General features: G+C 44.1%; 1 protein-coding gene across 3 annotated transcripts in view; it reads right to left on the bottom strand.

The window, feature by feature from the left end:
* The window catches only part of CLOCK (clock circadian regulator), a 391283-nt gene that overhangs the window by 223976 nt on the left and 142478 nt on the right, over window positions 1-24829 (bottom strand). For all 3 annotated transcript variants that reach the window (XM_082245462.1, XM_082245463.1, XM_082245464.1), the window contains exons 2-3: window positions 23820-23926; window positions 8550-8640 (exon numbers count right to left, since the gene is read on the bottom strand). In XM_082245462.1, coding sequence (XP_082101588.1) covers window positions 8550-8569 — 20 coding nt within the window. In that variant the 5' untranslated portion in view covers window positions 8570-8640; window positions 23820-23926. The remainder of the gene's footprint in view (window positions 1-8549; window positions 8641-23819; window positions 23927-24829) is intronic.

Here is a 24829-nt window from a genome sequence, read left to right as displayed (position 1 = left end):
GGTCAATCCATGTGTGAAAATAATGTCTTGTGCTTACTGAACACCACTCTTTTCACAATTTGAGCTCGATGATTCCTGGCATTGTCATCTTGGAATATGCCCGTGCCAACAGGGAAGAAAAAATCCATTGATGGAATAACCTGGTCATTCAGTATATTCAGGTAGTCAGCTGACCTCATTCTTTGGGCTATATATATATATCCAATAGGACAGTTCAGATGGACTTGACAGCTGAGTTTATGACCTAAGTTGATAAGAGTTCCCAGTTTGCACTTGTCCTTCATCTTTCCCAGGAATTGGTATGCTTAGTTTAGTTAGCTGCTTAGTTATTTCCAGGTGGCAACATTTTTTTTGGCTGGGCAGTGTATGACAAACATCCACACCTTCAAAACATTTGTCACAAGTATGTTTGAAACCATGTACTGCTGGCAGTTTCATTACCTCTGCTAGAAGCCTATTACAAGCATAAACTACCCTTTCAGTAAAATAATACTTTCTAAAATTAGTTTTGAACTTTCCTCCAGTTTGAGGTCATGTCCACGTGTTCTTAAATTTTGGTTTCATACTGAAAATGCTGCTCTCCTGAACCTCTCTCATCCCCTTGATGTATTTAAAGGTTTTAATCATGTCTCTCCTTTCCCTTCATTCTTCCAGACTATACATATTAAGTTCCTTAAAGTGGAGTTCCACCCAAAAGTGGAACTTCCGCTTTAGGGAGTCCTGACCCCCTGACATGCCACATTTGGCATGTAATTTTTTTTGGGGGGGAGCGGGTACCTAGTTTTGACAGGTACCCGCTCCCACTTCCGCTCGGAGCGCCGCGGCGCCCTGAACGGAAGTTCTCCTCTCCCCCTCCCTCCCTGCAATCTTCTGGGACACGTCAGAGGTCCCAGAAGATTGCCGGCCAATCAAGACGCGCAGCGCGACCCCCGCATGCGCAGTGGGTACCCGGCTGTGAAGCCGCAAACTGTCACAGCCGGGTTCCCACAGCAGTGATGCCGGCACCGAGGGAGAGGATCGAGGCTTCGGGAGGCCGCATCGCTGGACCGTTGGACAGGTGAGTGAATGGCTGGAACTCCGCTTTAAGTCAGTCTTGATGTGTTTTAACCCCAGACCGATCACCATTTTAGTCTCTAGACTATCTTACTTATCACCTCACTTATCTTTATGTAAGTGAGGTCTACAGAACTGGACACAGTATTCTTGTTCTGGAGACCTCATATTGCACAATGAACACTTGAAGATCTTCTTGTATTGGTATAGGGTCCCCAAAACCTTTCACAAATTCATTCCGCAGTGCTCTTTGCTGGAGATGTCAAAAAGGTGAGCGTTATCTTTTACATTGACCGATAAGCCAGCAGCTTTCCACCTTCACTTGAGATGGAGGTTGATAAAACGATTCCGATTTGCTGAATGCAGCAAAAAAGTCAGTTAGACTTACTGGTAACAGTGTTTCTACGAACCTTAAAGGACGGCAACACATGAGAGATGAGAGGCTCCACCCTACAGGAGACACAATCAGTTCACAGCTGTTAAAAGGTCCCACCCTTCCCCTTGTCCCTCAGTTGTAAAAAATGTCGTTCAACCGATTCACAAGGGATGTATAATCACTTTGGTAAGTACCACCTATTATTTACATTCTTTCCTCACCCTTTTAACTGGGCGGGAAGTAGGCCTGCCGTCCTGGAAGGTTCGTAGAAACACTGTTACCGGTAAGTGTAACAGACAGTTTTCTCCTCTCACCTTCCAAGACGGCAACACATGAGAGGATAATAAAGTACCCACAGGCGTACCTTAGGGTGGGACAACTGCCTGCAAGATCTTCCTGCCAAATGCCAGGCTTGCAGCGCATTTTACCTCCACTCCATTATGAGTGATGCAGATATCTTGGATCAAGAGGCTGATCAGCAGGTTTGTCCCTCCGAAGTCTCTGCCTTCTCTGCTTCAGATGCAGGACCTATCTGGAGTGGGACTTAAAGATGAAATCAGAAAACCTGTGACATCAGTAGGTTAGCAAGGCTGACTGTCTAAATCATCCAGCGATCATGGTCCATCATGTCTGTACCACTTCTTAGGGCCATTGACAGGAATAATCCAAGACTTGTTCTGTGAAACAAAGACACTACTTTGATCAACATAGCGGATCTGGCTTAAAAACTACTCTGTTCAGGCCCCCCTCTACTATTTATCACCCATAGTGATGGGTAAAGGAAAGCCCGCTTAAGGGAAATAGATTAAGGTAAGGTTATTACCTGGGCTCAGAAGCTGGACAAGTTTGTACCCAAGTGCACCAAACCTATGATTTCCCTCACAAATGAATGTTGGCATGCCAGTTGTGAAAAATGCTCTATATACCAGACAACTCCTTTTCCACCTGCCCGCAAATTCAATAAAATTAAAATATTAAGTGGAAAGAATGCTTTTAACCATATAGTAGCGATCAGGTGTCCTACCCGATGCCTGGAACCATAATCCACTCCCTATAGACCTGTTCGTAAATATAATAAAATTGAGCGGAAAGGAGTTTGTTAAATGAATGTTTTTAACCATATCGTAGAGATCAGGTGTCCTACCTGATGTCTGGAACCATAATCCACTTCAATACTATTGGGTGCCTTTTGGTACTGATGAGGGATACATTAAGGAGATCCTTACTTCAGAGTAAGTCCATAGCAGTAGCAGAACACTCACATTGGCTTACTGCAACCAGTTATGCTGAGAGTGTGATAGGAGTGATACATATACAATTGTAAACCTATTGAGTTGGGTATACGGGTCATATAAATTCTGATACCGGGTCATATATGTTCTGATCCTGCATCTTTAGGCAACAATACCTCTATGAACAAAGTTCTTAACCACTTGCCGACCGCCGCACAACTATACTGCGGCGGTCAGCCCCTCCTAGGCAAAGGGACGTACCGGTACGTCGCTCGCCCACGAGCCTCTAGGGGGCGAGCGCGCACTGCCGGAGGCGTGCTCCCGCCCCACTCGTTCCCTGACATCCCCACGCAAGTGACCGGCGGCTCCGATGTCCCCCGGTCACTCGCGATCTCCTGCTGGAGAGGGAGAAAGGCAGACGGCTGATGTGAACACAGCCGTCTGTCATTCTCCCTGATGTAACTGCAGAGACTATACGATCCTGCTATGTAGGATCGTAGGTCTCTGTGGTTACATCACAAGCAACGCCCCCCCCCCCCACAGTTAGAATCACGCCCCTAGGGATACATTTAACCCACTGATCACCAATAAAGTTAACCCCTTCCCTGCCAGTGCCATTTTTACAGTAACAGTGCATATGTATAGCACTGATTACTGTAGTAATGTCACTGGTACCCCCAAAAGGGTCAAAAATGTCAGTCAAGGGTCCGATCTGTCCGCCGCAATGTTGCAGTACCGCAAAAAAAAAAAAAAAAAAATCGCAGATCTCCGCCATTACTAGTTAAAAAAAAAAAAATTGACATATCTTTCCCGTAGTTAGTAAACGCAATAACTTTTGCGCAAATCAAAATACGCTTATTGCGATTTTTTTAACCAAAAATATGTAGCAGAAAACAAATTGGCCTAAAATGTTAACAAATTTAGATTTTTCCATTTTTTTGGGGGGAATTTTATATAAAAAAATGTGAAAAATATTATTATTTTTTTAAAATTGTCGCTCATTTTTTTGTTTATACCCCAAAAAGTAAAAATCGCACAGGTGATTAAATACCACCAAAAGAAAGCTCTGTTTGTGGGAAAAAAGGACGTCAATTTAATTTGGGTACAGCGCCGCACGACCGCGCAATTGTCCGTTAAAGTCACGCAGTGCCGAATCTCAAAATAGGCCCTGGTCTTTGAGCGGCCAAATCCTCCGGGGGTTAAGTGGTTAAAGGGGAGAGGAGGATATTTTATAACCTTCTTCTAGTGTCCTACAACCTTACTAGGTTTTAAGCAGAGGGAATTCCTCTGGTATGCCCGAATGTAAGGGACTGCTTATTCTGACATCTGAAGTTTCTGCAGCCAGAACTCCTGGCCCTTCCATGTCCCTGGGAAAATAAGGTCTGCAATAAAAGTGATAAATGTATAACTAATATCACAAATATAGATGATCATAGATTGTGCGATACTGATGCACAGCAGAGATGCACACAGAGGACATCAGCATAGACAACAATGTTGTGTATTTCTGAAGGGCAGCTAGATAGGTAACCCAGAAAAGACACAACATAAACTTCATAGTTGTGTATTTTAAAAGCGCAATAAGCTAGGGCTATATAATATAAATAGGAAGACACAAACCGTCTTCACTATTGAGTATTCAGATGCGTAGCCAAATGTAAAGACAGAAAAGACACAAAAAACATCCATGTTGTGTATTTCTGAAGTGTAGCAAGATCAGCAATAAAACCAATTAAAAGACAGAAGGGACACAAACTCCCATGCTGTGCATTGCTGATGCCTGACAAGGTACTGTCATATAACAAAAAATTAACAGAAAAGATACAAACTCCAAAGTTTGTGCATTTCTGATAAGCAACCAGGTATAGTTATATGTCAGAAAGACACTAGACTTCCATGTCGTGCATTAGCAACAGGGTACAGTCATAAGATCAACAAAAAAAGTCTCTAACCTTAAGTGCGTTTTTTATTTTATAAACATTACTAATAAAATTTTAAAAGTTGTGCATCTTGATTAGTAACAATGCAGACATAACAGAAAAGTCACTAGCCATCTTAACGCTGTGCATTCCTGAATAGTAACATGGTATCGCCATGTAACAGAAATGTTACTAACAAAATATAAAAGTTTGTGCAATTTGATTAGCAACAATGTAGTCATAACAGAAATGTCACTAGCAATCCTTAATGTCAATAAATAAATAAGAGGATTAATGCGCTACCCAGAGGGGTTTGATAGGAGTAAATCAATTCCAAAATATCAAATAAAGAAAAAAAAAAAAAATGTAGAAAAAGCTGCCAATCTAAATCGGTGTCCCCACCGTGAATTGGTACGTGTATGGTGTGAAAAATCGGCGCTAATTCAAATCATAAATAAATGTGATACACTCTGTGACAATAACGATGTCCACCACTGTGGATAGTGCTCTATATGATAAAACCTGATGCAAAAATGTCGAAGTAAAATCAATCCTCAATGTAAAACTGTAAAAGCGAGCCTATACACAAAAGATCTTCAGTGGATGACTCTGAAAAGACTGTGCATAAATAAAGTCCTCAAAAAAATATATATATATATAATGCAATCACAAAATCAATGCAATAGATGAAAAAGGGTGATGATCAATGTAATCGTTGATGACCGATATGTGATGAAAAAATTCCTGAAAATATTTCATAAAACAATTCATAAAAAAAGTTGTGTATAAAAATATATAAATATATAAGTGTCTGAGAAAATCCCACAGTGTCCAATATACAATCAAAGATGAATGAAATAAATCTTCAAAGGATCAACCAATCGTAAAATATAACATCAATAATCTGGATATCGATCCAATCTCCAACAAACAGGTGTGTAGTGGCCGCTTACCTCCCATACACACTATCTGCACATGTGTGTAATCCAAACAAGCCGATTGCTTTCCTTTGAACTGGGCTTCCGACCTCTCTCCTCTCTTGCAGGCATGTAATCACTGATGTTCACAGTACATCGATCTCCCAATCCAGTAACGATCTTCAGCTGCACAATATGCTCACTCCAAGCCGTTCCGCCTCCCATACACACTATCTGCACATGTGTGTAATCCAAACAAGCCGATTGCTTTCCTTTGAACTGGGCTTCCGACCTCTCTCCTCTCTTGCAGGCATGTAATCACTGATGTTCACAGTACATCGATCTCCCAATCCAGTAACGATCTTCAGCTGCACAATATGCTCACTCCAAGCCGTTCCGCCTCATAGGATATAAAATGAGACGCTCATGGTGCAGTAACTTCAAAACCAGTTTAATTACAATAAAAGATACACTTACAATCAAATAGCAACAAACGAGCAAAAGCAATACACTGTAGAACCTCCGGCTACGGCCGTAAACACGGAGGTGACGTCACCCGGCTCTTCCCGACGCGCGTTGCGTCACTACCCACGTGACTTTTTCAAGGGATATGATATCATGTCATATCCCTTGAAAAAGTCACGTGGGTAGTGACGCAACGCGCGTCGGGAAGAGCCGGGTGACGTCACCTCCGTGTTTACGGCCGTAGCCGGAGGTTCTACAGTGTATTGCTTTAGCTCGTTTGTTGCTATTTGATTGTAAGTGTATATTTTATTGTAATTAAACTGGTTTTGAAGTTACTGCACCATGAGCGTCTCATTTTATATCCTATGAGGCGGAACGGCTTGGAGTGAGCATATTGTGCAGCTGAAGATCGTTACTGGATTGGGAGATCGATGTACTGTGAACATCAGTGATTACATGCCTGCAAGAGAGGAGAGAGGTCGGAAGCCCAGTTCAAAGGAAAGCAATCGGCTTGTTTGGATTACACACATGTGCAGATAGTGTGTATGGGAGGCGGAACGGCTTGGAGTGAGCATATTGTGCAGCTGAAGATCGTTACTGGATTGGGAGATCGATGTACTGTGAACATCAGTGATTACATGCCTGCAAGAGAGGAGAGAGGTCGGAAGCCCAGTTCAAAGGAAAGCAATCGGCTTGTTTGGATTACACACATGTGCAGATAGTGTGTATGGGAGGTAAGCGGCCACTACACACCTGTTTGTTGGAGATTGGATCGATATCCAGATTATTGATGTTATATTTTACGATTGGTTGATCCTTTGAAGATTTATTTCATTCATCTTTGATTGTATATTGGACACTGTGGGATTTTCTCAGACACTTATATATTTATATATTTTTATACACAACTTTTTTATGAATTGTTTTATGAAATATTTTCAGGAATTTTTTCATCACATATCGGTCATCAACGATTACATTGATCATCACCCTTTTTCATCTATTGCATTGATTTTGTGATTGCATTATATATATATATTTTTTTGAGGACTTTATTTATGCACAGTCTTTTCAGAGTCATCCATTGAAGATCTTTTGTGTATAGGCTCGCTTTTACAGTTTTACATTGAGGATTGATTTTACTTCGACATTTTTGCATCAGGTTTTATCATATAGAGCACTATCCACAGTGGTGGACATCGTTATTGTCACAGAGTGTATCACATTTATTTATGATTTGAATTAGCGCCGATTTTTCACACCATACACGTACCAATCCTTAATGTCGCGCATTTCTGAATAGTAACCTGGTACAGCCATGTAACACTTTGATTAGTACCAGTGTAGTCATAACAGAAATGACACAGGGAACCTTTGTACATTTCTGACTTAGCAGCCCGGGTACAGCCATGTAACCAACAGAAATGTTACTAACAATGTAGTGCATTTCTAATGCACAGAAAAATAAGGTATAATAGAAAGAAACCCCCAACTTTCAATGTGGTGTATTTCTAGTAAGCAAAAGAGTCATATAGCCAAAATAAACAGAAAGAACACAAAATAAACTTGTATGCAGGGGAGGACAGGAGGAGACCCGAGCTGCTGAAAGGGGCAACAAGCGGAGGGACCACCAAGCTGTGTCCGACTTGCCTGTGCCACAAGAAGCGACCTGTGAGAAGCCTAAAAGGCATGCAGATAGAGTGCGGCCCTCACCGGCATTCCTGAACCTGCCTCACAGGAGTACCATCCGACTCTCTAGGTCTTCTGGTCAGAGAAAAAAAAAAAATGTTTTGCTGTAGGAGAAACACAATCAATACTAAACCCAATCAATACTAAAAGGGACAAGGGGAAGGGTGGGGCCTTTTAACAGCTGTGAACTGATTGTGTTTCCTGTAGGGTGGAGCCTCTCATCTATCATGTGTTGCCATCCTGGAAGGTGAGAGGAGAAATGCGCTTCTATACTGAAAAACTACACCGCTTATGACAGCAAAAATTGAAAGTGGAAATTCACTCTATCGCCCTTATCTTTTCATTTTTATGCTGCTAGCATTAGTAAATAGATAAAGTATATTATATTTATTTTTTTACATTTCTTTAATTACTTCCTGGTGTCCGGGCCTGGGCAAACAATATCATACATTACAGGAGTCTTCATGAGAGAAGGAGGTGTTTTCTTAGCTAAGCACACCCTCCTGCCTGAGGTAAGAGCAGATGGATTCCAGGAAGTAAATGCTACATTGATCTTACCAAAGATAGTCACGGCCAGAAATAGAACATAGTGACATGGATGGGTGAGTTTGCTTTGGTCATTAAAAATGAATTAGTGTTTTTGGTTTGTGATGCTCAGATGGAGTGTAGTTCCACTTTAAAATAAAGTTACAAAAATAAATATTTGAGTTGATAATAAGTAGGTAAGAAACCTAAACCACATCGGATAAGCCACATATTGTTAATTGTGTAGTTGAACAGAAATATAAACTGGTGGTTCCAGAAATGCAACTTTTTTGCGGACACTGGTCTGTTTTAACAAAATCATCACCACATCACACACTGCCAGACATAACAAAGCTTCAATTAACTAAATTACCTGTCAGCAATGGAGCTCATCTTATGGCAGCTTATGGAAAATAGCAGAAAATGCCACACTTTAGCCTTGTAGGAGACATTTGTATGCTGGTCTGGAAAAAAAAAATTGAAGAGGATGCAAATTAGGAAACATGTCTAAAATAAAACTAAAACACGGTTTATTTGTGTAAAAAAAAAAACAAAAAAAAAACCTGGCACTGCATTTTAAAACATGCAGACTAAGCTTTTACCTAGGCAACAAACTAAAACCACATCTCTAATAATTAACCAGGACACCCCAGTACAATATATGAGCTTAATCTTATGATTTGCTCTTTGACTTTTTTGCTCCAGTCCTTCATCATGTTTACTTTTTGCTGGTGTAATCATGACCAGGCAGCTACCAATTTGAGCGAATATCCAGGAGCAAACAAAGTTCACTAGTAATACCAAGAAAAACAGGCGAACCGTAACAAAGATATTAGCCACTGAAAAGCTACAGATTTGTTTTAGGACTAAACGGTTTGTATAAGCTGAAAGTATTACATTTTTTTTCTAGGGTTAATATGGGATCTGTATGTCCACAAGCGGTAAATATATTAAAATAGGAAGTCCAGATTACTATTATACTTGGAAATATTTTTTCTTAAGGAATACATAAACCCGAAAATTTACTTTTCTTATTTGCTCCCTTTTGGGTCTGTTTAACCACTTGAACTCCAGAAGGTTACACCCCCTTCACGACCAGACCACTTTTTGCTATTTAGCACTGTGCTACTTTACCTGGAAATTGCTCAGTCATGCAACTCTGTACACAAATTAAATTTATATAATTTTTTTCAAACAGAGGTTTCTTTTGGTGGGATTTGACTACCACTGGGTTTTTATTTATCTAAAAAGACAGAAAATCCACCCTGGGCCAGCTTTACATGTCCTCCAGTCTTCTCCTTTATGCAGCAATTTACTGAAACCAAAGGGTTTATATCCAGCTGCTACGCCTCGCTACTGGATACATACCCGGAGAAATACCCTAGCAAGGCATGCGAACAATGGTGCACTGATGTGGGGAAGATCCCGGGCGAGCAGTGGGAGGAGGCCTTAGAGGCGATACGCACTTGCTCTCTTAATGTTTCACACCAGGTATCCCAGTTCTACATCCTCCTTAGAGTTCACCATACGCCTCTGAAACTTCACGCCATGGGTCTCCGCATCGGTAATCTCTGTAGTAGATGTCGGAGGGAAGAGGGGGACCCAATTCACTTAATGTGGAGATGCCCGAAGCTGCACCGATATTGGTCAGATGTGACATCAGCTATTAACAGGGTGTAAGGGGTGGAAATCCCTAGGGATCCCAGACAGTGCCTTTTGGGTATACTAGACCATGTAGTCGAAGATAGGTTTATACGGGAGGCTGCCACCTGAGCCAAAGTCATTTACTTATCCTACGACTCTGGACCGCACCGAATCCCCCAACCTATGGGATGTGGCTGGGGCAGCTAGATGTCACTCTACGCATGGAAAAGATTATCTACCAACACAGGGGTTCTCCTCTAAAGTTTTCTAAAATATGGGGAGTCTGGTTGAATTCTCCGGGTATGGCCCCCACTGACCTGATTATGGAACGTTTGTTAACATAACTTATCAGAGAGTGTTTCAAGGGCCCTTATATGGGAATAGAGGCAAGTGGGAAGGGGACGGGTATGTTTGGATAAATATTGTGGTTCGGATTGTGCACTTGTATTTTGCTGAAGAGTTGAGATTTGTACTCTGTGAAAAAACCTAAATGTGGAAACTAATTGTACATTTACCTGTTTTTATGGTGTGAGTTTTCTCAATAAAACTTTTCTTTGATTTAAAAAAAAAAAAAAAAGACAGAAAATGAAGAAAAAAAACGTTTTTTTACTTTCCGCTATAAAACATAGCCAATAAAAAAAAAATGTAAAAAAATCTAATTTCTTCATAAAATTTAGGCAAAAATGTATTCTACTACATCTTTGGTTAACCACTTTACCACCGGAGGATTTTGCTGTCTTACGTCCAGGCCACTTTTTACGATTCGGCACTGTGCGACTTGACAATTGCGCGGTCATGCAACGCTGTACCCAAATGAAATTTACGTCCTTTTTTTCCCACAAACAGAGCTTTCTTTTGGTGGTATTCGATCACCTGTGCAATTTTAACTTTTTGCGCTATAAACAAAAAAAGAGCGAAAATTTTGAAAAAATAACAATATTTTTCACATTTTTTTATATGAAATTCCCACCCAAAAAAAAGTAAAAATCTAAATTTTTTATCATTTTAGGCCAATTTGTTTTCTGCTACATATTTTTGGTAAAAAAAAAAAATCACAATAAGCGTATTTTGATTGGTTTGCGCAAAAGTTATTGCGTTTACTAACTAAGGGAAAGATTTCTGTCATTTTTTGTGTTTTTTTTTTTTTTTTTTTTTAACGAGTAATGGCGGCGATCTGCAATTTTTTTTTTTCGACTGCGACATTGCGGTAGACAGATCGGACCCTTGACTGACATTTTTGACACTTTTGGGGGTATCAGTGACATTACTACAGTAATCAGTGCTTTACATATGCACGGTTACTGTAAAAATGACACTGGCAGGGAAGGGGTTAATTTTTATTGGTGATCAAGGGGTTAATCTATGCCTGGTGCTTACTACGTGTGTGGGGGGAGGCGACTGAGTGACACAGGGACAGATCGCAGGTTCAGCTAAGCTGAAACCTGCAATCTGACCCTGCCTGTCACTTAGTAGATCCGCCCGCTTTGTTTACACAAGCGGGCGGATCTCCACACTCGATTCCCCGACAAATCTGGGAAGAGAGGCGGTGATCACCGCCGCTCCTCCCCTGGCCCGACTCCCACTGTAACTGAATACAGCAGGAGCGAGCCTCCGAGAGAGGGGAATGTCTGGTGACGTAGGTCTACGTCGCCAGACGATAACGAACCACTTTGCCGCAGTACAGTCAACGTGACTGGTCGGCAAGTGGTTAAAAAAAATAAAAAATTCCAATAGGTGTATATTGATTGGTTTGTGTGAACGTTAAAGCGTCTACAAACTATGGTATATACAGTGCCTTGAATAAGTATTCATACCCCTTGACATTTTCCACATTTGTCATGTTACAACCAAAAACGTAAATGTATTTTATTGGGATTTTATTTGATAGACCAACACAAAGTGGCACATAATTGTGAAGTGAAAGGAAAAGGTTAAATGGTTTTCAACATTTTTTAAAAATAAATATGTGAAAGTGTGGTGTGTATTTGTATTCACCCCAAAGTCAGCACTTTGTAGAACCACCTTTCTCTGCACTTACAGCTGCAAGTCTTTTTGGGTATGATCTCTACCAGCTTTACACATCTAGAGAGTATATTTTTGCCCCTTCTTTACAAAATAGCTCAAGCTTTGTCAGATTGGATGGAGAGCGTCTGTGAACAGCAATTTCTCATTTCACCCTTCCAGGACGGCCTACATATGAGAGATTGTGGCTCCACCCTACAAGAAACACAACTAATTTGCAGCTGTTAAAAAGGTCCCACCCAGCCTTGAGCTTCAGTTGTGTTTCCAACCTACACCGGAAAGTTTGTTTTTTTTCTCTGACCTAAAAGGCAAATGAGTGTCTGATAGGTACCCCTGTAAGACAGGTACGGACGGCCTCTGGGTGGTTCCTCCCTATCTGTGTCCTGGAACAGGAACTTACAGGTCGCCAAAACATGCCAGGTAGTAGGTTACCTTAATGAGAAGGTCCCTCCATACCTGAAGTCTTGTCTCTGCAGGAAGAATCTCCTCCATTGCTCCTCTATAGCTGGACGGTAAGAAATTCGTATTTCCTGCCAAACTAGCGCACCTCAAGCCTCGATTTGAAGTCCGGAGTTCCGGTCGGAAGAGGAGGAGCGAGCGGTACCTGGAAGGAAGCTCGAGATGGAGGAGACGCCAGACCCACGAGCACTCATGGCAGACTCTCCGGCTATGAAGGGGCTGAAACACCCCAAAGAGACTCGAGCGACCGCACTTCCAAAGGAGGAGAAAGCGACGGTACAGGTGGCTGCAGGGAAGTCAGAAAAACCGGGTAAGTGACTACACCGGAGACGGGGCCGACTGCTGTCTATAGGAGACAGACATGCCTTTTCTTTCCTGATTTAGCAGCCGCAGTGTTAGACTAAAATATGTCTGTTATACACAAATGTTTTCTCTTTTTTTGTGTCTATGCACAGATGTTCGCTCAACACAGGAGTCCCCTGCCAGACCCCCATCTAACACCAGCACTAGCATATCTAGAAAGTGTGGTAACTGTGGGGTTAAGTTGTCGAGGTCTTACACAAAGCCATTGTGCCATACATGTATCAATAAATTGGCAGGACAAGAAGCATCTGTTTTAATGAAGGATTTCCTTAAATCAGTGCAGGATGAGAGGTTAGCTACTATACAGTCATTCAGGACTACAGCAGCTATCCCTCAGACCCCGACACAGGCAGAGGAAATCTCCAGGGATAGTTTATCCTCTCAGGATAGTGTGTGATCAAGAGCAGGACCCTCTTCTCTCTTGTCAGGATCCCAACCCATTCCCTCGTCACAAGCTAGGGAGGAGGAGGATCCGGGGAAGGCACCAGTCACATTAGATCCCCTTCTAGTTCAGACAAAGGGTGGGGCACTATTGACAGAAATAACAATGACATACCCCTCAAAAGAAAAACAAAAAAAAAAAAGCACTGCTAGAGGGTATTCAAGAGTTAGCAGAACATAGGGTAATTACACCTGTACCATTAAGTCAGGTATTCCAAGGTTTTACTCCCACATATTTGTGGTGCCAAAACCCTCAGGAAAATTCCGTCTAGTCATAAACCTCAAAAAATTAAACAAATTTCTAATATACAAGAAGTTCTCTATGGAGAAACTTTTATGCAGTCAGAAAAAATCTGTTTCAGAACATATTTATGACCACACTGGATGTAAGGGATGCCCACCTGCATGTCCCAATTTTTCCCGGAACATCAAGCATTCCTCAGATTCGCGGTAGTGGTGGAAGAAGGGACTGCACACTGGCAGTTCAGAGCTCTTCCTTTTGCCTTGAAGGCCAGTCAAAGGGTCTTTACGAAGATCTTGGCAGAAGTAGTAGGCCATCTTCATCTTCAGGGCCTAAGTTTGATCCCTTATCTGGACGATATGTTGATCTTTGCAAGATCAGCAAAGCAGGCCCCGGCAGACACCCAAAAAGTGATTTCAGTCCTACAGACGGTAGGGCGGCTGATAAATGTGGAGAAATCCTCAATGGAGCCAGCACAGGTTCAAGCCTATCTGGGGTACAAGATAGATTCCAGAGTAAAGAAACTTTTTCTCCCAGAAGAAAAAGGTGGAAAAAGTGGTCTCGGCGGTGGAAAATGTCTGTTCTCACCCTCGGTGTTCCAGGAGACAGATCATGAGGATTCTGGGTCTGATGACAGCTTGTATCCCAGCTGTAGAGTGGGCCCAATTGCACTCACGGACCTCCAATTTTTCCACCTGCTCTCTTGGAACAAGAGAAAGGGGGCCCTAGACGAAAAAATTACGCTCTCCCTGCAAATAATATCATCCCTAAAATGGTGGACAGTTCCCCAAAACCTGAGGGAAGGTCGACTCTGGGGTCAAGAGCAACCCTTAAGGATCACCACGGACGCAATTTCCGAGGGGTGGGGAGCTCACCTAGAGGGAGCTCATGCCCAGGGCACCTGGGATATACAGATAAGTCAGGCCTCATCCAACTACAGAGAGCTGAAAGCGGTGGGAGAGGCCATAAGAGCTTTTGAAAAGGACATTTCAGGGAAAGAAGTCCAGATCCATTCAGACAATGCTACAACAGTAGCTTACTTGAATCATCAAGGGGGGACCAGATCAAAACACCCTGTTAAGGTTAGCTCAGGAGACACTGGGCTGGGCACAAAAGAGTGATTTCTCTATCACCAGTACACATAAAAGTGAAGGACAACTGGGAAGCGGACTTCCTCAGTCGCCAGTCCATCAAGCAGACAGAGTGGGAACTGAATCCCAGAATATTTCAACTTCTAGTGCAAAAGTTTGGTCAGCCGGAGGTGGATATGTTTGCCACTTGGCAGAACAAAAAAGTAAGCCAGTTCGTCTCCCTGACACAACAAAATGGTATGTTGGGCTTGGATGCTCTAGCACAGCCATGGCACTTCAGGCTAGCGTATGCATTTCCTCCTCAAAATCTGATTCCAAGAGTTCTACAGAGAACAGAGACTCAGTGGATGGCCGCAACTACGTCTCATCTTGATTGCCCCATGGTGGCCAACGAGGACGTGGTTCGCGACTCTGGTATCCCTATCAGTAACAGCTCCTTGGAAACTCCCAGAGGTTCCGGACCTGTTACTACAAGGGCCTCTTATTCACCCCAGACCACAATTTTTTCAATTAACAGCCTGGGTAGTGAGCACCAAATCCTAAAGGAGAAAGGTTGTTCAGATAAAATTATTGACACCCTCCTAAGTAGAAAGCCAGTGACTAGGAAAATTTATTCCTAAATTTGGAAAAAATTCTGTACTTGGCAGAGTCAGAAGAAAAATTCCTCTGCCTCGATCCCCATTATCCTGGAATTTTTACAGGATGGGGTAGATAAGGGGGTGGCAGTTAACACCCTTAAGAGTACAGGTAGCGGCACTTTCTGTTTTTTAGATAAAGGTCTGGCTAAGGAGCCTTTAATTAAAAGATTTTTGTTAGCACAGGGAAGAGCGACCCCGATTAATAGAGCTAATGTTCCAGCATGGAATTTAACTCAAGTACTAGAGACGTTATCTAGTGAACCCTTTGAACCTTTGGAGGATAAGGTTACCCTGAATATTGTGTCAATTAAGTTAACTTTTGTGTTGGCAATTACCACAGCCAGAAGAGTGGGAGATTTACAAAGTTTGTCCATAAAGGAGCCCTTTATGCTAATTCTCCAAGACAGAGTGATTCTTAGACCTGATCCCCTGTATCTACCCAAGGTAGTTTCTTCTTTTCACAGGAAGCAAGAGATGGTCCTGCCATCATTTTGTGAAAAGCCTAGGGATGCAAAGGAACGAAAATTCCATTGCTTGGATGTAAGAAGGTGGCTTCTCACCTATTTAGAAAGAACCAAAGGATTTAGGAGGTCTAGTCACCTGTTGGTTCTACATTCTGGACCAAGAAAGGGATAGCAAACATCAAAACCCTCAATCTCTAGGTGGATTAAGCAAGCCATTAGTATGTCTTATAGGGTGTCAGGTATCCCCACACCAGCAAACCTAAAGGCACATTCCAAAAGGGGAATGGCAACATCCTGGGCCGAATGTCCTGGGAACAGATTCGCCATGCAGCCACCTGGTCCAGTCAAGATACCTTCCTAAAGCACTACCGTGTGGAAGTACTGTCTCAACAAGACCTTGCCTTTGGCAGAAAGGTTTTACAGGCAGTGGTCCCACGTAAGGTAGGCCAGTATGGATTCCTTTATTATCCTCTCATATGTAGGCCGTCCTGGAAGGGTGAAATGAGAAAACGTACCGTTAGTGCACCGGTAACGGTCTTTCTATGAACCCTTCCAGGACAGCCGGCTTACTTCCCGCCCGGAGGTGGTGGTGAGTTTAAAAAAAAAAAAATGTGTATATGTATATAACTGTATGTTATTGAATAACTATGTCCCTTGAAAGTTCGGTTGGAAAGTTACTTTTCTATTCCTGAAGCTCAAGGATGGGTGGGACCTTTTTAACAGCTGCAAATTAGTTGTGTTTCCTGTAGGGTGGAGCCACAATCTCTCATATGTAGGCCGTCCTGGAAGGGTTCATAGAAAGACCGCTACACTAACGGTAAGTTTTTTAAGTCTTGCCACAGATTCTCAATTGGATTTATGTCTGGACTTTGACTGGGCCAATCTAACACATGAATATGTAAAGTGTGTGTCACAGGCAGAACAGAAATGGTCATAAATTAATCATATATCATCAGCCGCAGCCATAGTAATTCTCACTGAAAATGTGTAAAAATGACAAATGCCAAAAATGATAGTCGTGCTAATTAATATCAAACATATAAACTTAAAGCGGTTTTATACTAAAAAAAAAAAAAAAACAAACAAACAAACCCTGCAAGACAAAGGCATACGAGCTAGTATACATCGCATACTAGCCCATTATGAAATACTTAATACCTTAAATACCTTAAAATAGGGATGCACCGAAATTTCGGCCACCGATATTTTCGGCCGAAAATGCAACTCTCATTTCGGCCGATAGGGGGTTAAATATGCCGAAAATGTATGGCCGCTGATCCGTGCAAAAAAGCTGTTAACTTCCCTGTCCGCCACGATCCGATGCCTATGCCTTCATTGTGATTTACAGCTTACTAGACCAGTGAGGTCCCGGGGGAGAGGGACCAGAATGCAGAGTGTAGGAGGATCTCATTCTCCTCCGCGCCGACTGCTGCATGCTCCACCCACCTCCTCCCTTCAGTGCCTTCACATGGTGTTCGCTGCGGAGGACGGTAATGTTGATATGTGCTGTAAAAAAAAAAAAAAATGGATTTTTGTAAAATCTTACCGTAAAATCCTTTTCTCTTAGCTCATTGACAGACGTAGTCCTCGGTGATACAGCACCTTCGGGTTATGTTGCCTCCACAGGAGCAGGACTAGACAGGAAATTAAAAAGCTCTGGCCACACCCTAGGGGCAGTCCCAGAGGGTATATCCTCTCTCTCTCTGCCTCAGCAAATCAGTTATGTGAAAAAGCAGTCTTTAGAGATTTTAACCCAACCCAACTCAAAAAACAGAGGGGCGGGGACTACGTCTGTCAATGAGCTAAGAGAAAAGGATTTTACGGTAAGATTTTACAAAAATCCATTTTTCTCTAGCGCTCATTGACAGACGTAGTCCTCGGTGATACAGCACCTTCGGGACGTCCCAGAGCAGTATCACAAATGAGGGGTGGGAAAATGAAAATCAAATCCCAATCTAGAAGGCCCAACCGGAGCCAACTAGAAGTTTACAATGCTCATCCTTAATGATGAGACTCAACAAAAAAGAGAAAAATTTTTTTCTTTTTTCAAACAGAAAAAACCCTCGAGGTAGACCACCGGTCTCCTCAAATTGCGGCCTGCAAAACCTTGCGGCCAAATGAGGCATCCGCCGATGCCGTCACATGAATTTTATAGAACTTTGTAAAGGTATGTACCGACGACCAGGTGGCCGCCTTACATACCTGGACCACTGACGCCTGATGGCGAAAGGCCCAGGAAGTACTGAGCGCTCGAGTGGAGTGCGCCCTAACAGGGAACGGAGGACTCTGACCCTTAATAGAATAAGCCTGTACCACCGTTTGTCTAATCCATTTAGCAATGGTCGCGGCAGATGCAGGCAAACCCTTTCTGGGGCCATCCGTGATCACAAAAAGTGAATCCGTCTTACGGAATGATTCCGTAGCTTTCAGGTATACCCTGATTGCCCGAACCACATCTAAGGAATGCAACGCATGTTCCCGATGATGCTTGGGCTGAGGACACAAGGAAGGTAGTACAATATCTTCATTCAGATGAAAATCTGAAACCACCTTAGGAAGAAAAGATGGCTTAGGATGAAGTACTACCTTATCCCTATGAATCACTAGGTATGGGGACTGGCATGATAATGCAGCCAGTTCTGACACCCTGCGAGCAGAAGTAATAGCCACCAAGAAGGCCACCTTCTGGGATAAAGTAAGCAAGGGAATCTCCCTGATGTTTTCAAAGGGAGGTTTCTGTAGAACCGACAAAACCAAATTAAGATCCCAGGGCGGTAAGGGCGCGCGGACTGGTGGAGCCAGGTGCCGCACCCCTTGGATGAAATTCCGCACCAAGGACTTGGTAGCTAAAGGTTTCTGAAAGAAGATTGCTAATGCTGAAACTTGACCCTTGATGGTGCTCAAGGCTAGCTTCTGCTCAACCCCTTGTTGCAAAAAGGCCAATATACGAGTCACCGAATAGGTACGTGGAGGAAATCCTAAAGATTCGCACCACGCAATATAAGTCTTCCATGTGTGATAATAGACCTTGCTGGAAGTCGCTTTCCTTGCTTTAATAAGGGTAGGAATGACTGAAGCTGACAAACCTCTGTCCTTCAGTACTTGGGTCTCAATGGCCAAGCCATTAAAACCAGCGACTGTAAAGCATGATGGTAAATTGGTCTTTGAGACCACAGACACTCCCTGAGACGAAGTTCCCACGGAACGTCTGCGACTAGCATGTCCAAGTCGGCCAGGCCGGCTTGAGGAGGCCAGCCTAGAATTTCTAGGACCACTGGCGCTGATAGAATCTGAACCAGGCGTCCCTAGAGGTATCTGGCCCCGACCATCCGAGAAAGTCTGGTCGTTTTCTGTTCCCACACATTTATCAGATACCTGATTGTTATCAGGAAGGGTGATCTTTTCTGGTTGAACCTCAGGGACCGAAGTCACCCGACTAGAGGCTACTTGGCCTATCTGGTCAATCAGATCCGATTCCTGTGAGGTATAGGGACTAATCTTAGGAAAAGGTAAAGGAAAAGATCTATTCAGGGAACGGTAACTACCGCTTCCTGTAGTACTTAAATGTTGGAAGGGAAGAATCGCATCGGTAGTAGTGGTTGATGCTTGATCTAATGTCCTGAATACCGGTGAAAACGTCCCCCCACCCTGAAACCGGGTGGGGGCGCACCTTCAGGCTGTGTACTCCTTTGCTTCGGGTTTGGCTGGGTTGGTCCTCTGCTTGTCCGACCAGCCCTTCTTGAACCCTCCTGGAGGAGTCTTGCCTTTCCCGCTTGTACCAGCCGGGCGCCCTTTATGGGCGGTAAAGAAAGGTCCTCGCTTGTTGCGAGGTCCCTTAGCTTTAGCAGCCTGTGGCAAAAAAGTGCTCTTGCCCCCAGTGGCATCCTTAATGATTTCATCTAGGTTGGCCCCAAATAGACGATTCCCCTGAAAAGGGAGATTTGTCAAGGTCTTTTTGGAACCTAGGTCAGCTGACCAGCATTTTAACCACAACACACGTCTGAGGATGACCGATGACATAGATGCATGCCCTAAATAAGGGAGTAGTGTCCAAGGCTGCGTCACAGATAAACTGTAGCCCTTGTATAATCTGTTCCATCAAATCAGATGTCTCCTGGGGAATATCTTTTCCCCTAAGGTCTTGGCGTACCATTCTCGCCCATTCCGTAAGTGTCTGGGAAACTAGACCAATAACAATTACTGGTCTAAATGCTGACCCTATCAGAGAGAAGATGGTGCGGGATGCTTCCATATTTCGATCCACCGGATCCTTAAAGGACGAAGTGTCCTCTACTGGGATAACCGTGGCCTTATTCAGCCTGGAAATAGGTGGATCCACCACTGGTGGTACCGTCCATTTCTTAATGATGGATTCCTCAAACGGATAGCGTCTAGCAATACGCTTGGAAATAGTAAAGGTACGTTTAGAATGCTCCCATTCTCCTTTAATCTGATTACCGAAACACTTGGGTACAGGAAAAACCTTCACCGTTTTGATGGGCTTATTAGTACCAAAAGGAATCTCTGTTTCAGTTGCCTCTGCCGGTAAAGCCTCAAGTTTTAAGGTTTCCTGCACTGCCACAACTAGTGCGTCCACCAATGCTTCTTCCTGAATTATAGCGGGAGAAGAAACGTCCTCCTCACTGTCTGAGGGGGCTTTACCTGAGACAACAGCCCTTGCAGAAGAACCTGCAGCTGCAGTGACCATCTCTGAATCTGAGTCAGAGGTGTCAGATAGTATAGGGGTAGGCGGGGGTCGCTTCCTTGACCCCCGTCCCTGACAGGCCGCCTCCACCCGAGCCACCATAGACTCCAAGATTGCTGTAAATGACTCTACACTCTGTGCACCGGCGGGTCCCGTGGCCCCCTCGAGGGAAACAGGTGGGGGAATATGTGTGGCAGGGTCCATGATAATTCCAGTCACTTCCTGGATAATAGAATTCAAAAATAAAAACTTTTTTTTTTTTTTTTTTTTCAGACCCCCAGCGCCACAAAAAGCCCCTTAGTGTTACCTGCTAGGGATCCCTATCGATCGAGAGAGAGAGAGATAGACCCCCAGGCTCACCACTTGATGCTCAGAGTCTAACTGCAACAGGTTACAGCGCTGTCTTGACAAACAGGAAGTCTTTTGGCTGGCTGCCCAGGAAGAAAGGAGGCGGCTCCGCCCCTCTGCACGCCTTCCGGCGCCTCCCCTAGCTCCACGAGGTGTTTGGATCACCTCAAACATGGCCGCCCCCATGCTGGAGACACGAGGCTACGCCAAAATGGCGGCTCGTGCGATCCAGCAAAAAAAATGGCGGCGGCCTGTACTGAATAGCGGTGTGCTGCAGGGCACACAACACTCTCTCTGCATGGGGATTTGGCGTGGTTGGCGGTACCGGCCCTGGCGGACCGCATGGCCATTCGGGAGGCCTGCTAATAGCTGGAGATCTGATTAGGAAGGCAGTCTACATGTCCGTGGCTTCTGACTGGTAGGTAGCTTATTCTTATCACCGTAAGATTCCCAGAATGCCACTGATTACAATCTTTTTAACATGTATACAATAGATTGTTAGCTCCCAAACCAAGCCTCCTGGCTTTTTGCACATAAAATCACACTCAAAGTAGGAGGATCTGTGTCATTTATAGGATAGAGAGGGACTCTATCTTACCATACAGAGAGGGGCCCGCGTTCACCACAAGACCCGTCAGGGGAAAAGGGGGAACATACTACTCACCATACCGGATCCAGGTGGGCACCAACTCCTGACAGTACCCCTCTCCACCGGGGCGGGAGGGCTGTCGACCGATATGGACGCCGTGACTCATGGTCTTTGGCGTTTCAGCGAGACGTTTAACTCGCAGCGTCAGTCCTTTAATGGGACTTTGTCGCGGCCGACCCAGCGCGGAGCTATGGCCTGCACGCGCTCGTAGGCTGAACTGGGGTGACCACCGGATCTCAACATCCAGCCCGTCGCCCAGTTCAGCTTTCTTGCTTGAAGATCTCACAGGAACACTGGAGAAAAAAAAAAGCTGTCTAAAAAATCTTTTAAGAAAAAAATCTTGCTAGGACCTAAGATCCCAGCAAGGTATCTAGGTCCTTACTCCTAACTAGACAGAAAATAACTGATTTGCTGAGGCAGAGAGAGAGAGGATATACCCTCTGGGACTGCCCCTAGGGTGTGGCCAGAGCTTTTTAATTTCCTGTCTAGTCCTGCTCCTGTGGAGGCAACATAACCCGAAGGTGCTGTATCACCGAGGACTACGTCTGTCAATGAGCGCTAGAGAAAAAAAAACTGTTTCTCCCCTTTTGTCCTGCATAAGTGTCGGTAGTAGAACGGATTCACAGCCTAGTGCTCATCCCCTTCTAATTGCATTGCAGCGTGCGAGTCAGTCAGTGTCAGTCAGTGAGTGTGTGTCAGTGAGTGTCAGTCAGTGAGTGTGTGTCAGTGAGTGTCAGTCAGTGAGTGAGTGTCAGTGAGTGAGTGAGTGTCAGTCAGTGAGTGAGTGTCAGTCAGTGAGTGTCAGTCAGTCAGTGTCAGTCAGTGTCAGTCAGTCAGTGAGTGAGTGTCAGTGAGTGTCAGTCAGTGAGTGAGTGTCAGTGAGTGAGTGTGTGTCAGTCAGTCAGTGAGTGTCAGTCAGTCAGTGAGTGTCAGTGAGTGAGTGTCAGTCAGTGAGTGAGTGTCAGTCAGTGAGTGAGTCAGTCAGTCAGTCAGTGAGTGAGTCAGTCAGTCAGTGAGTGAGTCAGTCAGTGAGTGAGTGAGTGTCAGTCAGTGAGTGAGTGTCAGTCAGTGAGTGAGTGAGTGTCAGTCAGTCAGTGAGTGTCAGTCAGTCAGTGAGTGTCAGTCAGTGAGTGAGTGTCAGTCAGTCAGTGAGTGTCAGTCAGTCAGTGAGTGTCAGTCAGTCAGTGAGTGAGTGTCAGTCAGTCAGTCAGTGAGTGTCAGTCAACTTATTTAAAATCATTTGGGGAAAAAAGTCATTTTCGGTTTCGGTTTTCGGCCAAGGGCATCCTGAATTTTCGGTTTCGGGCCCAGAATTTTCATTTCGGTGCATCCCTACCTTAAAACGAGTTGTGAGTGGCCGTAGCTGCGATGACGTCACTCCCGCGCATGCGCGCAGGAGTCATTTTCACGCAAGTGCCCGGCATGGAACCTTCAGAGCGCATGCGCCGCTAGCGTCAGCATGCAGGGCAAATATCTCCTAAACCGTGCAGGTTTAGGAGATATTAATTGTACCTACAGGTAAGCCTTATTATAGGCTTACCTGTAGGTAAAAGTCACAAAAATGAGTATACTACCGCTATATAAAATATATATAAAGTCCACTAGTGTAACATAAAAAGGGACTCTGAAACATCCTCCGTGACTCCAATATCCAATGCGGTGCTATGCACACTGATCCACACCTCTGTGACACTATCCAACCACCGACTATTATGCTCACTCACCAGAGCCCCTCCAATATTGGGGGTTATTATCCACTCCTCAGGGCTATTGGATCCACTGTATTGCTTTTTTTTTTTTTTTTTTTTTTTTTAAAGGTGATTTTATTGGAACAAACAAAACACAACAAAACAAGAAAATACACTGGGTGGGCTCTGCTCCAGGCAGACCTCCTCCCAACCGAAGTGGGGGTGCTGCCAGCTGAGGGGTACACTGCGACTCAAGGCATTCCAGGTCGTCATGTCCCGACGAGGCATCCGCTCACAGACTCGTCCCCATCCAGAAAGGGGCACCGTCCTGGCGAGGCCTAGTGCGGGACTATAACCTGCTCATGCTTGTAGGCCAGGCTGGGGGGACCATAAGGATCTAGATTATCCAGTGCGAAACCCCAGCCGGCATTGCAGTGCAGAAAGATCCCCCTGAACACTAGCTAGCAAGTGAGTAAAGAGAAATAAAACAAAACATTCTGAAAAGGATAAAAAAACGGAGACCGAAGTCCCAGCAGGAAACCTAGGTCCTACTCCTTCTCAAGGCAGAAACAAACTGGTTTGCTGAGCAGAGGGTGTGTGGATTACGCCTCTGGAAATGGCCCAGTGGGCGTGAACATTTCAATTTTCCCTGCCTAGACTACTCCTGCAGGGGGCAGCATAAACCATTCAGCTAATAAAGATGGAGGCTGCGTCTGTCAATGGGCGATAGAGAAATAAAACAAATGCAGCCACCACATCTAAGGGCTAGTAATCTGCAATACAAAGATGTTCAGATAGATAGAACTGCTTTTTTCAGAAAGCTATCTACATAATCCATGTGCACTCGGTGGAGGCAGCAGGACTGTGCTATATGACATGGCTAAGGTTACCTTGCTATATGTAGTCAGTGTGAATGATATTCTTTGCAGACTGGATGGCCGGTGATTAGCTGTCAGGTCTCAAATGTACTCTTCAGTAGCATTTTCAAATAAAAATTCTGCAAAAAAAAAAAAAAAGAAAAAAAAGAAAGGGGATTCATTTACAAATGCCTAAATTAACCCAAGAACATATTTACCAAACTCAGAGTAATACAGGAGAAATATATGAATACATACCGGTAATTATTATTTTACGCAGTCCACTTCTACATTCTCTAGTCTACACAGTCACACCTTCTAAGTAGGACAACTCAAAGTGTTGAAGAAACCTATTGATACTACAGTATGAAGATTGCCTGGAATATGACATACAGTTAATGTATAATTGCACTCCTGTATAGTTTAGGCATTTGTCTTGCTTCCTTTAGGCTCTGAAAAATGCAATTATTATGGGTTACCTTGCAAACCAAACCCTTTCGTCAGCACAGAAGTGAGTGCAGTTTTCCGGCTTTGCAAGTATATCCAGCTGTGCTACAAACAAGCTCTTCTTTCTCCTATCACTATTCCTCCCGGGAACATCAATGATGGGGCACTATTCCTGCCGGGATCATCAATGATGGGGCACTATTCCTCCCGGGAACACCAATGACGGGGCACTATTCCTCCCGGGAACATCAATGATGGGGCACTATTCCTGCCGGGAACATCAATGATGGGGCACTATTCCTCCCAGGAACACCAATGACGGGGCACTATTCCTCCCGGGAACACCAATGACGGGGCACTATTCCTCCCGGGAACACCAATGACGGGGCACTATTCCTCCTGGGAACGCCAATGATGGATCACTATTCCTCCCACTGACACCAATGATGGGGCACTATTCCTCTCGGGAACACCAATGATGAGGCACCATTCCTCTCACTGGCCCCGATGATGGGGCACTATTCCTCTTGGGAACACACATGATGAGGCACCATTCCTCCCAGGAACACCAATGATGGGGCATGATTCCTCCCGGG

This window comes from Pelophylax lessonae (assembly GCF_965119305.1).
Source record: "Pelophylax lessonae genome assembly, chromosome: 1".
Lineage (NCBI taxonomy): Eukaryota > Metazoa > Chordata > Amphibia > Anura > Ranidae > Pelophylax > Pelophylax lessonae.
The sequence above is the reverse complement of the archived record's forward strand: the minus strand, read 5'-3'. Positions and strand labels throughout refer to the sequence as shown.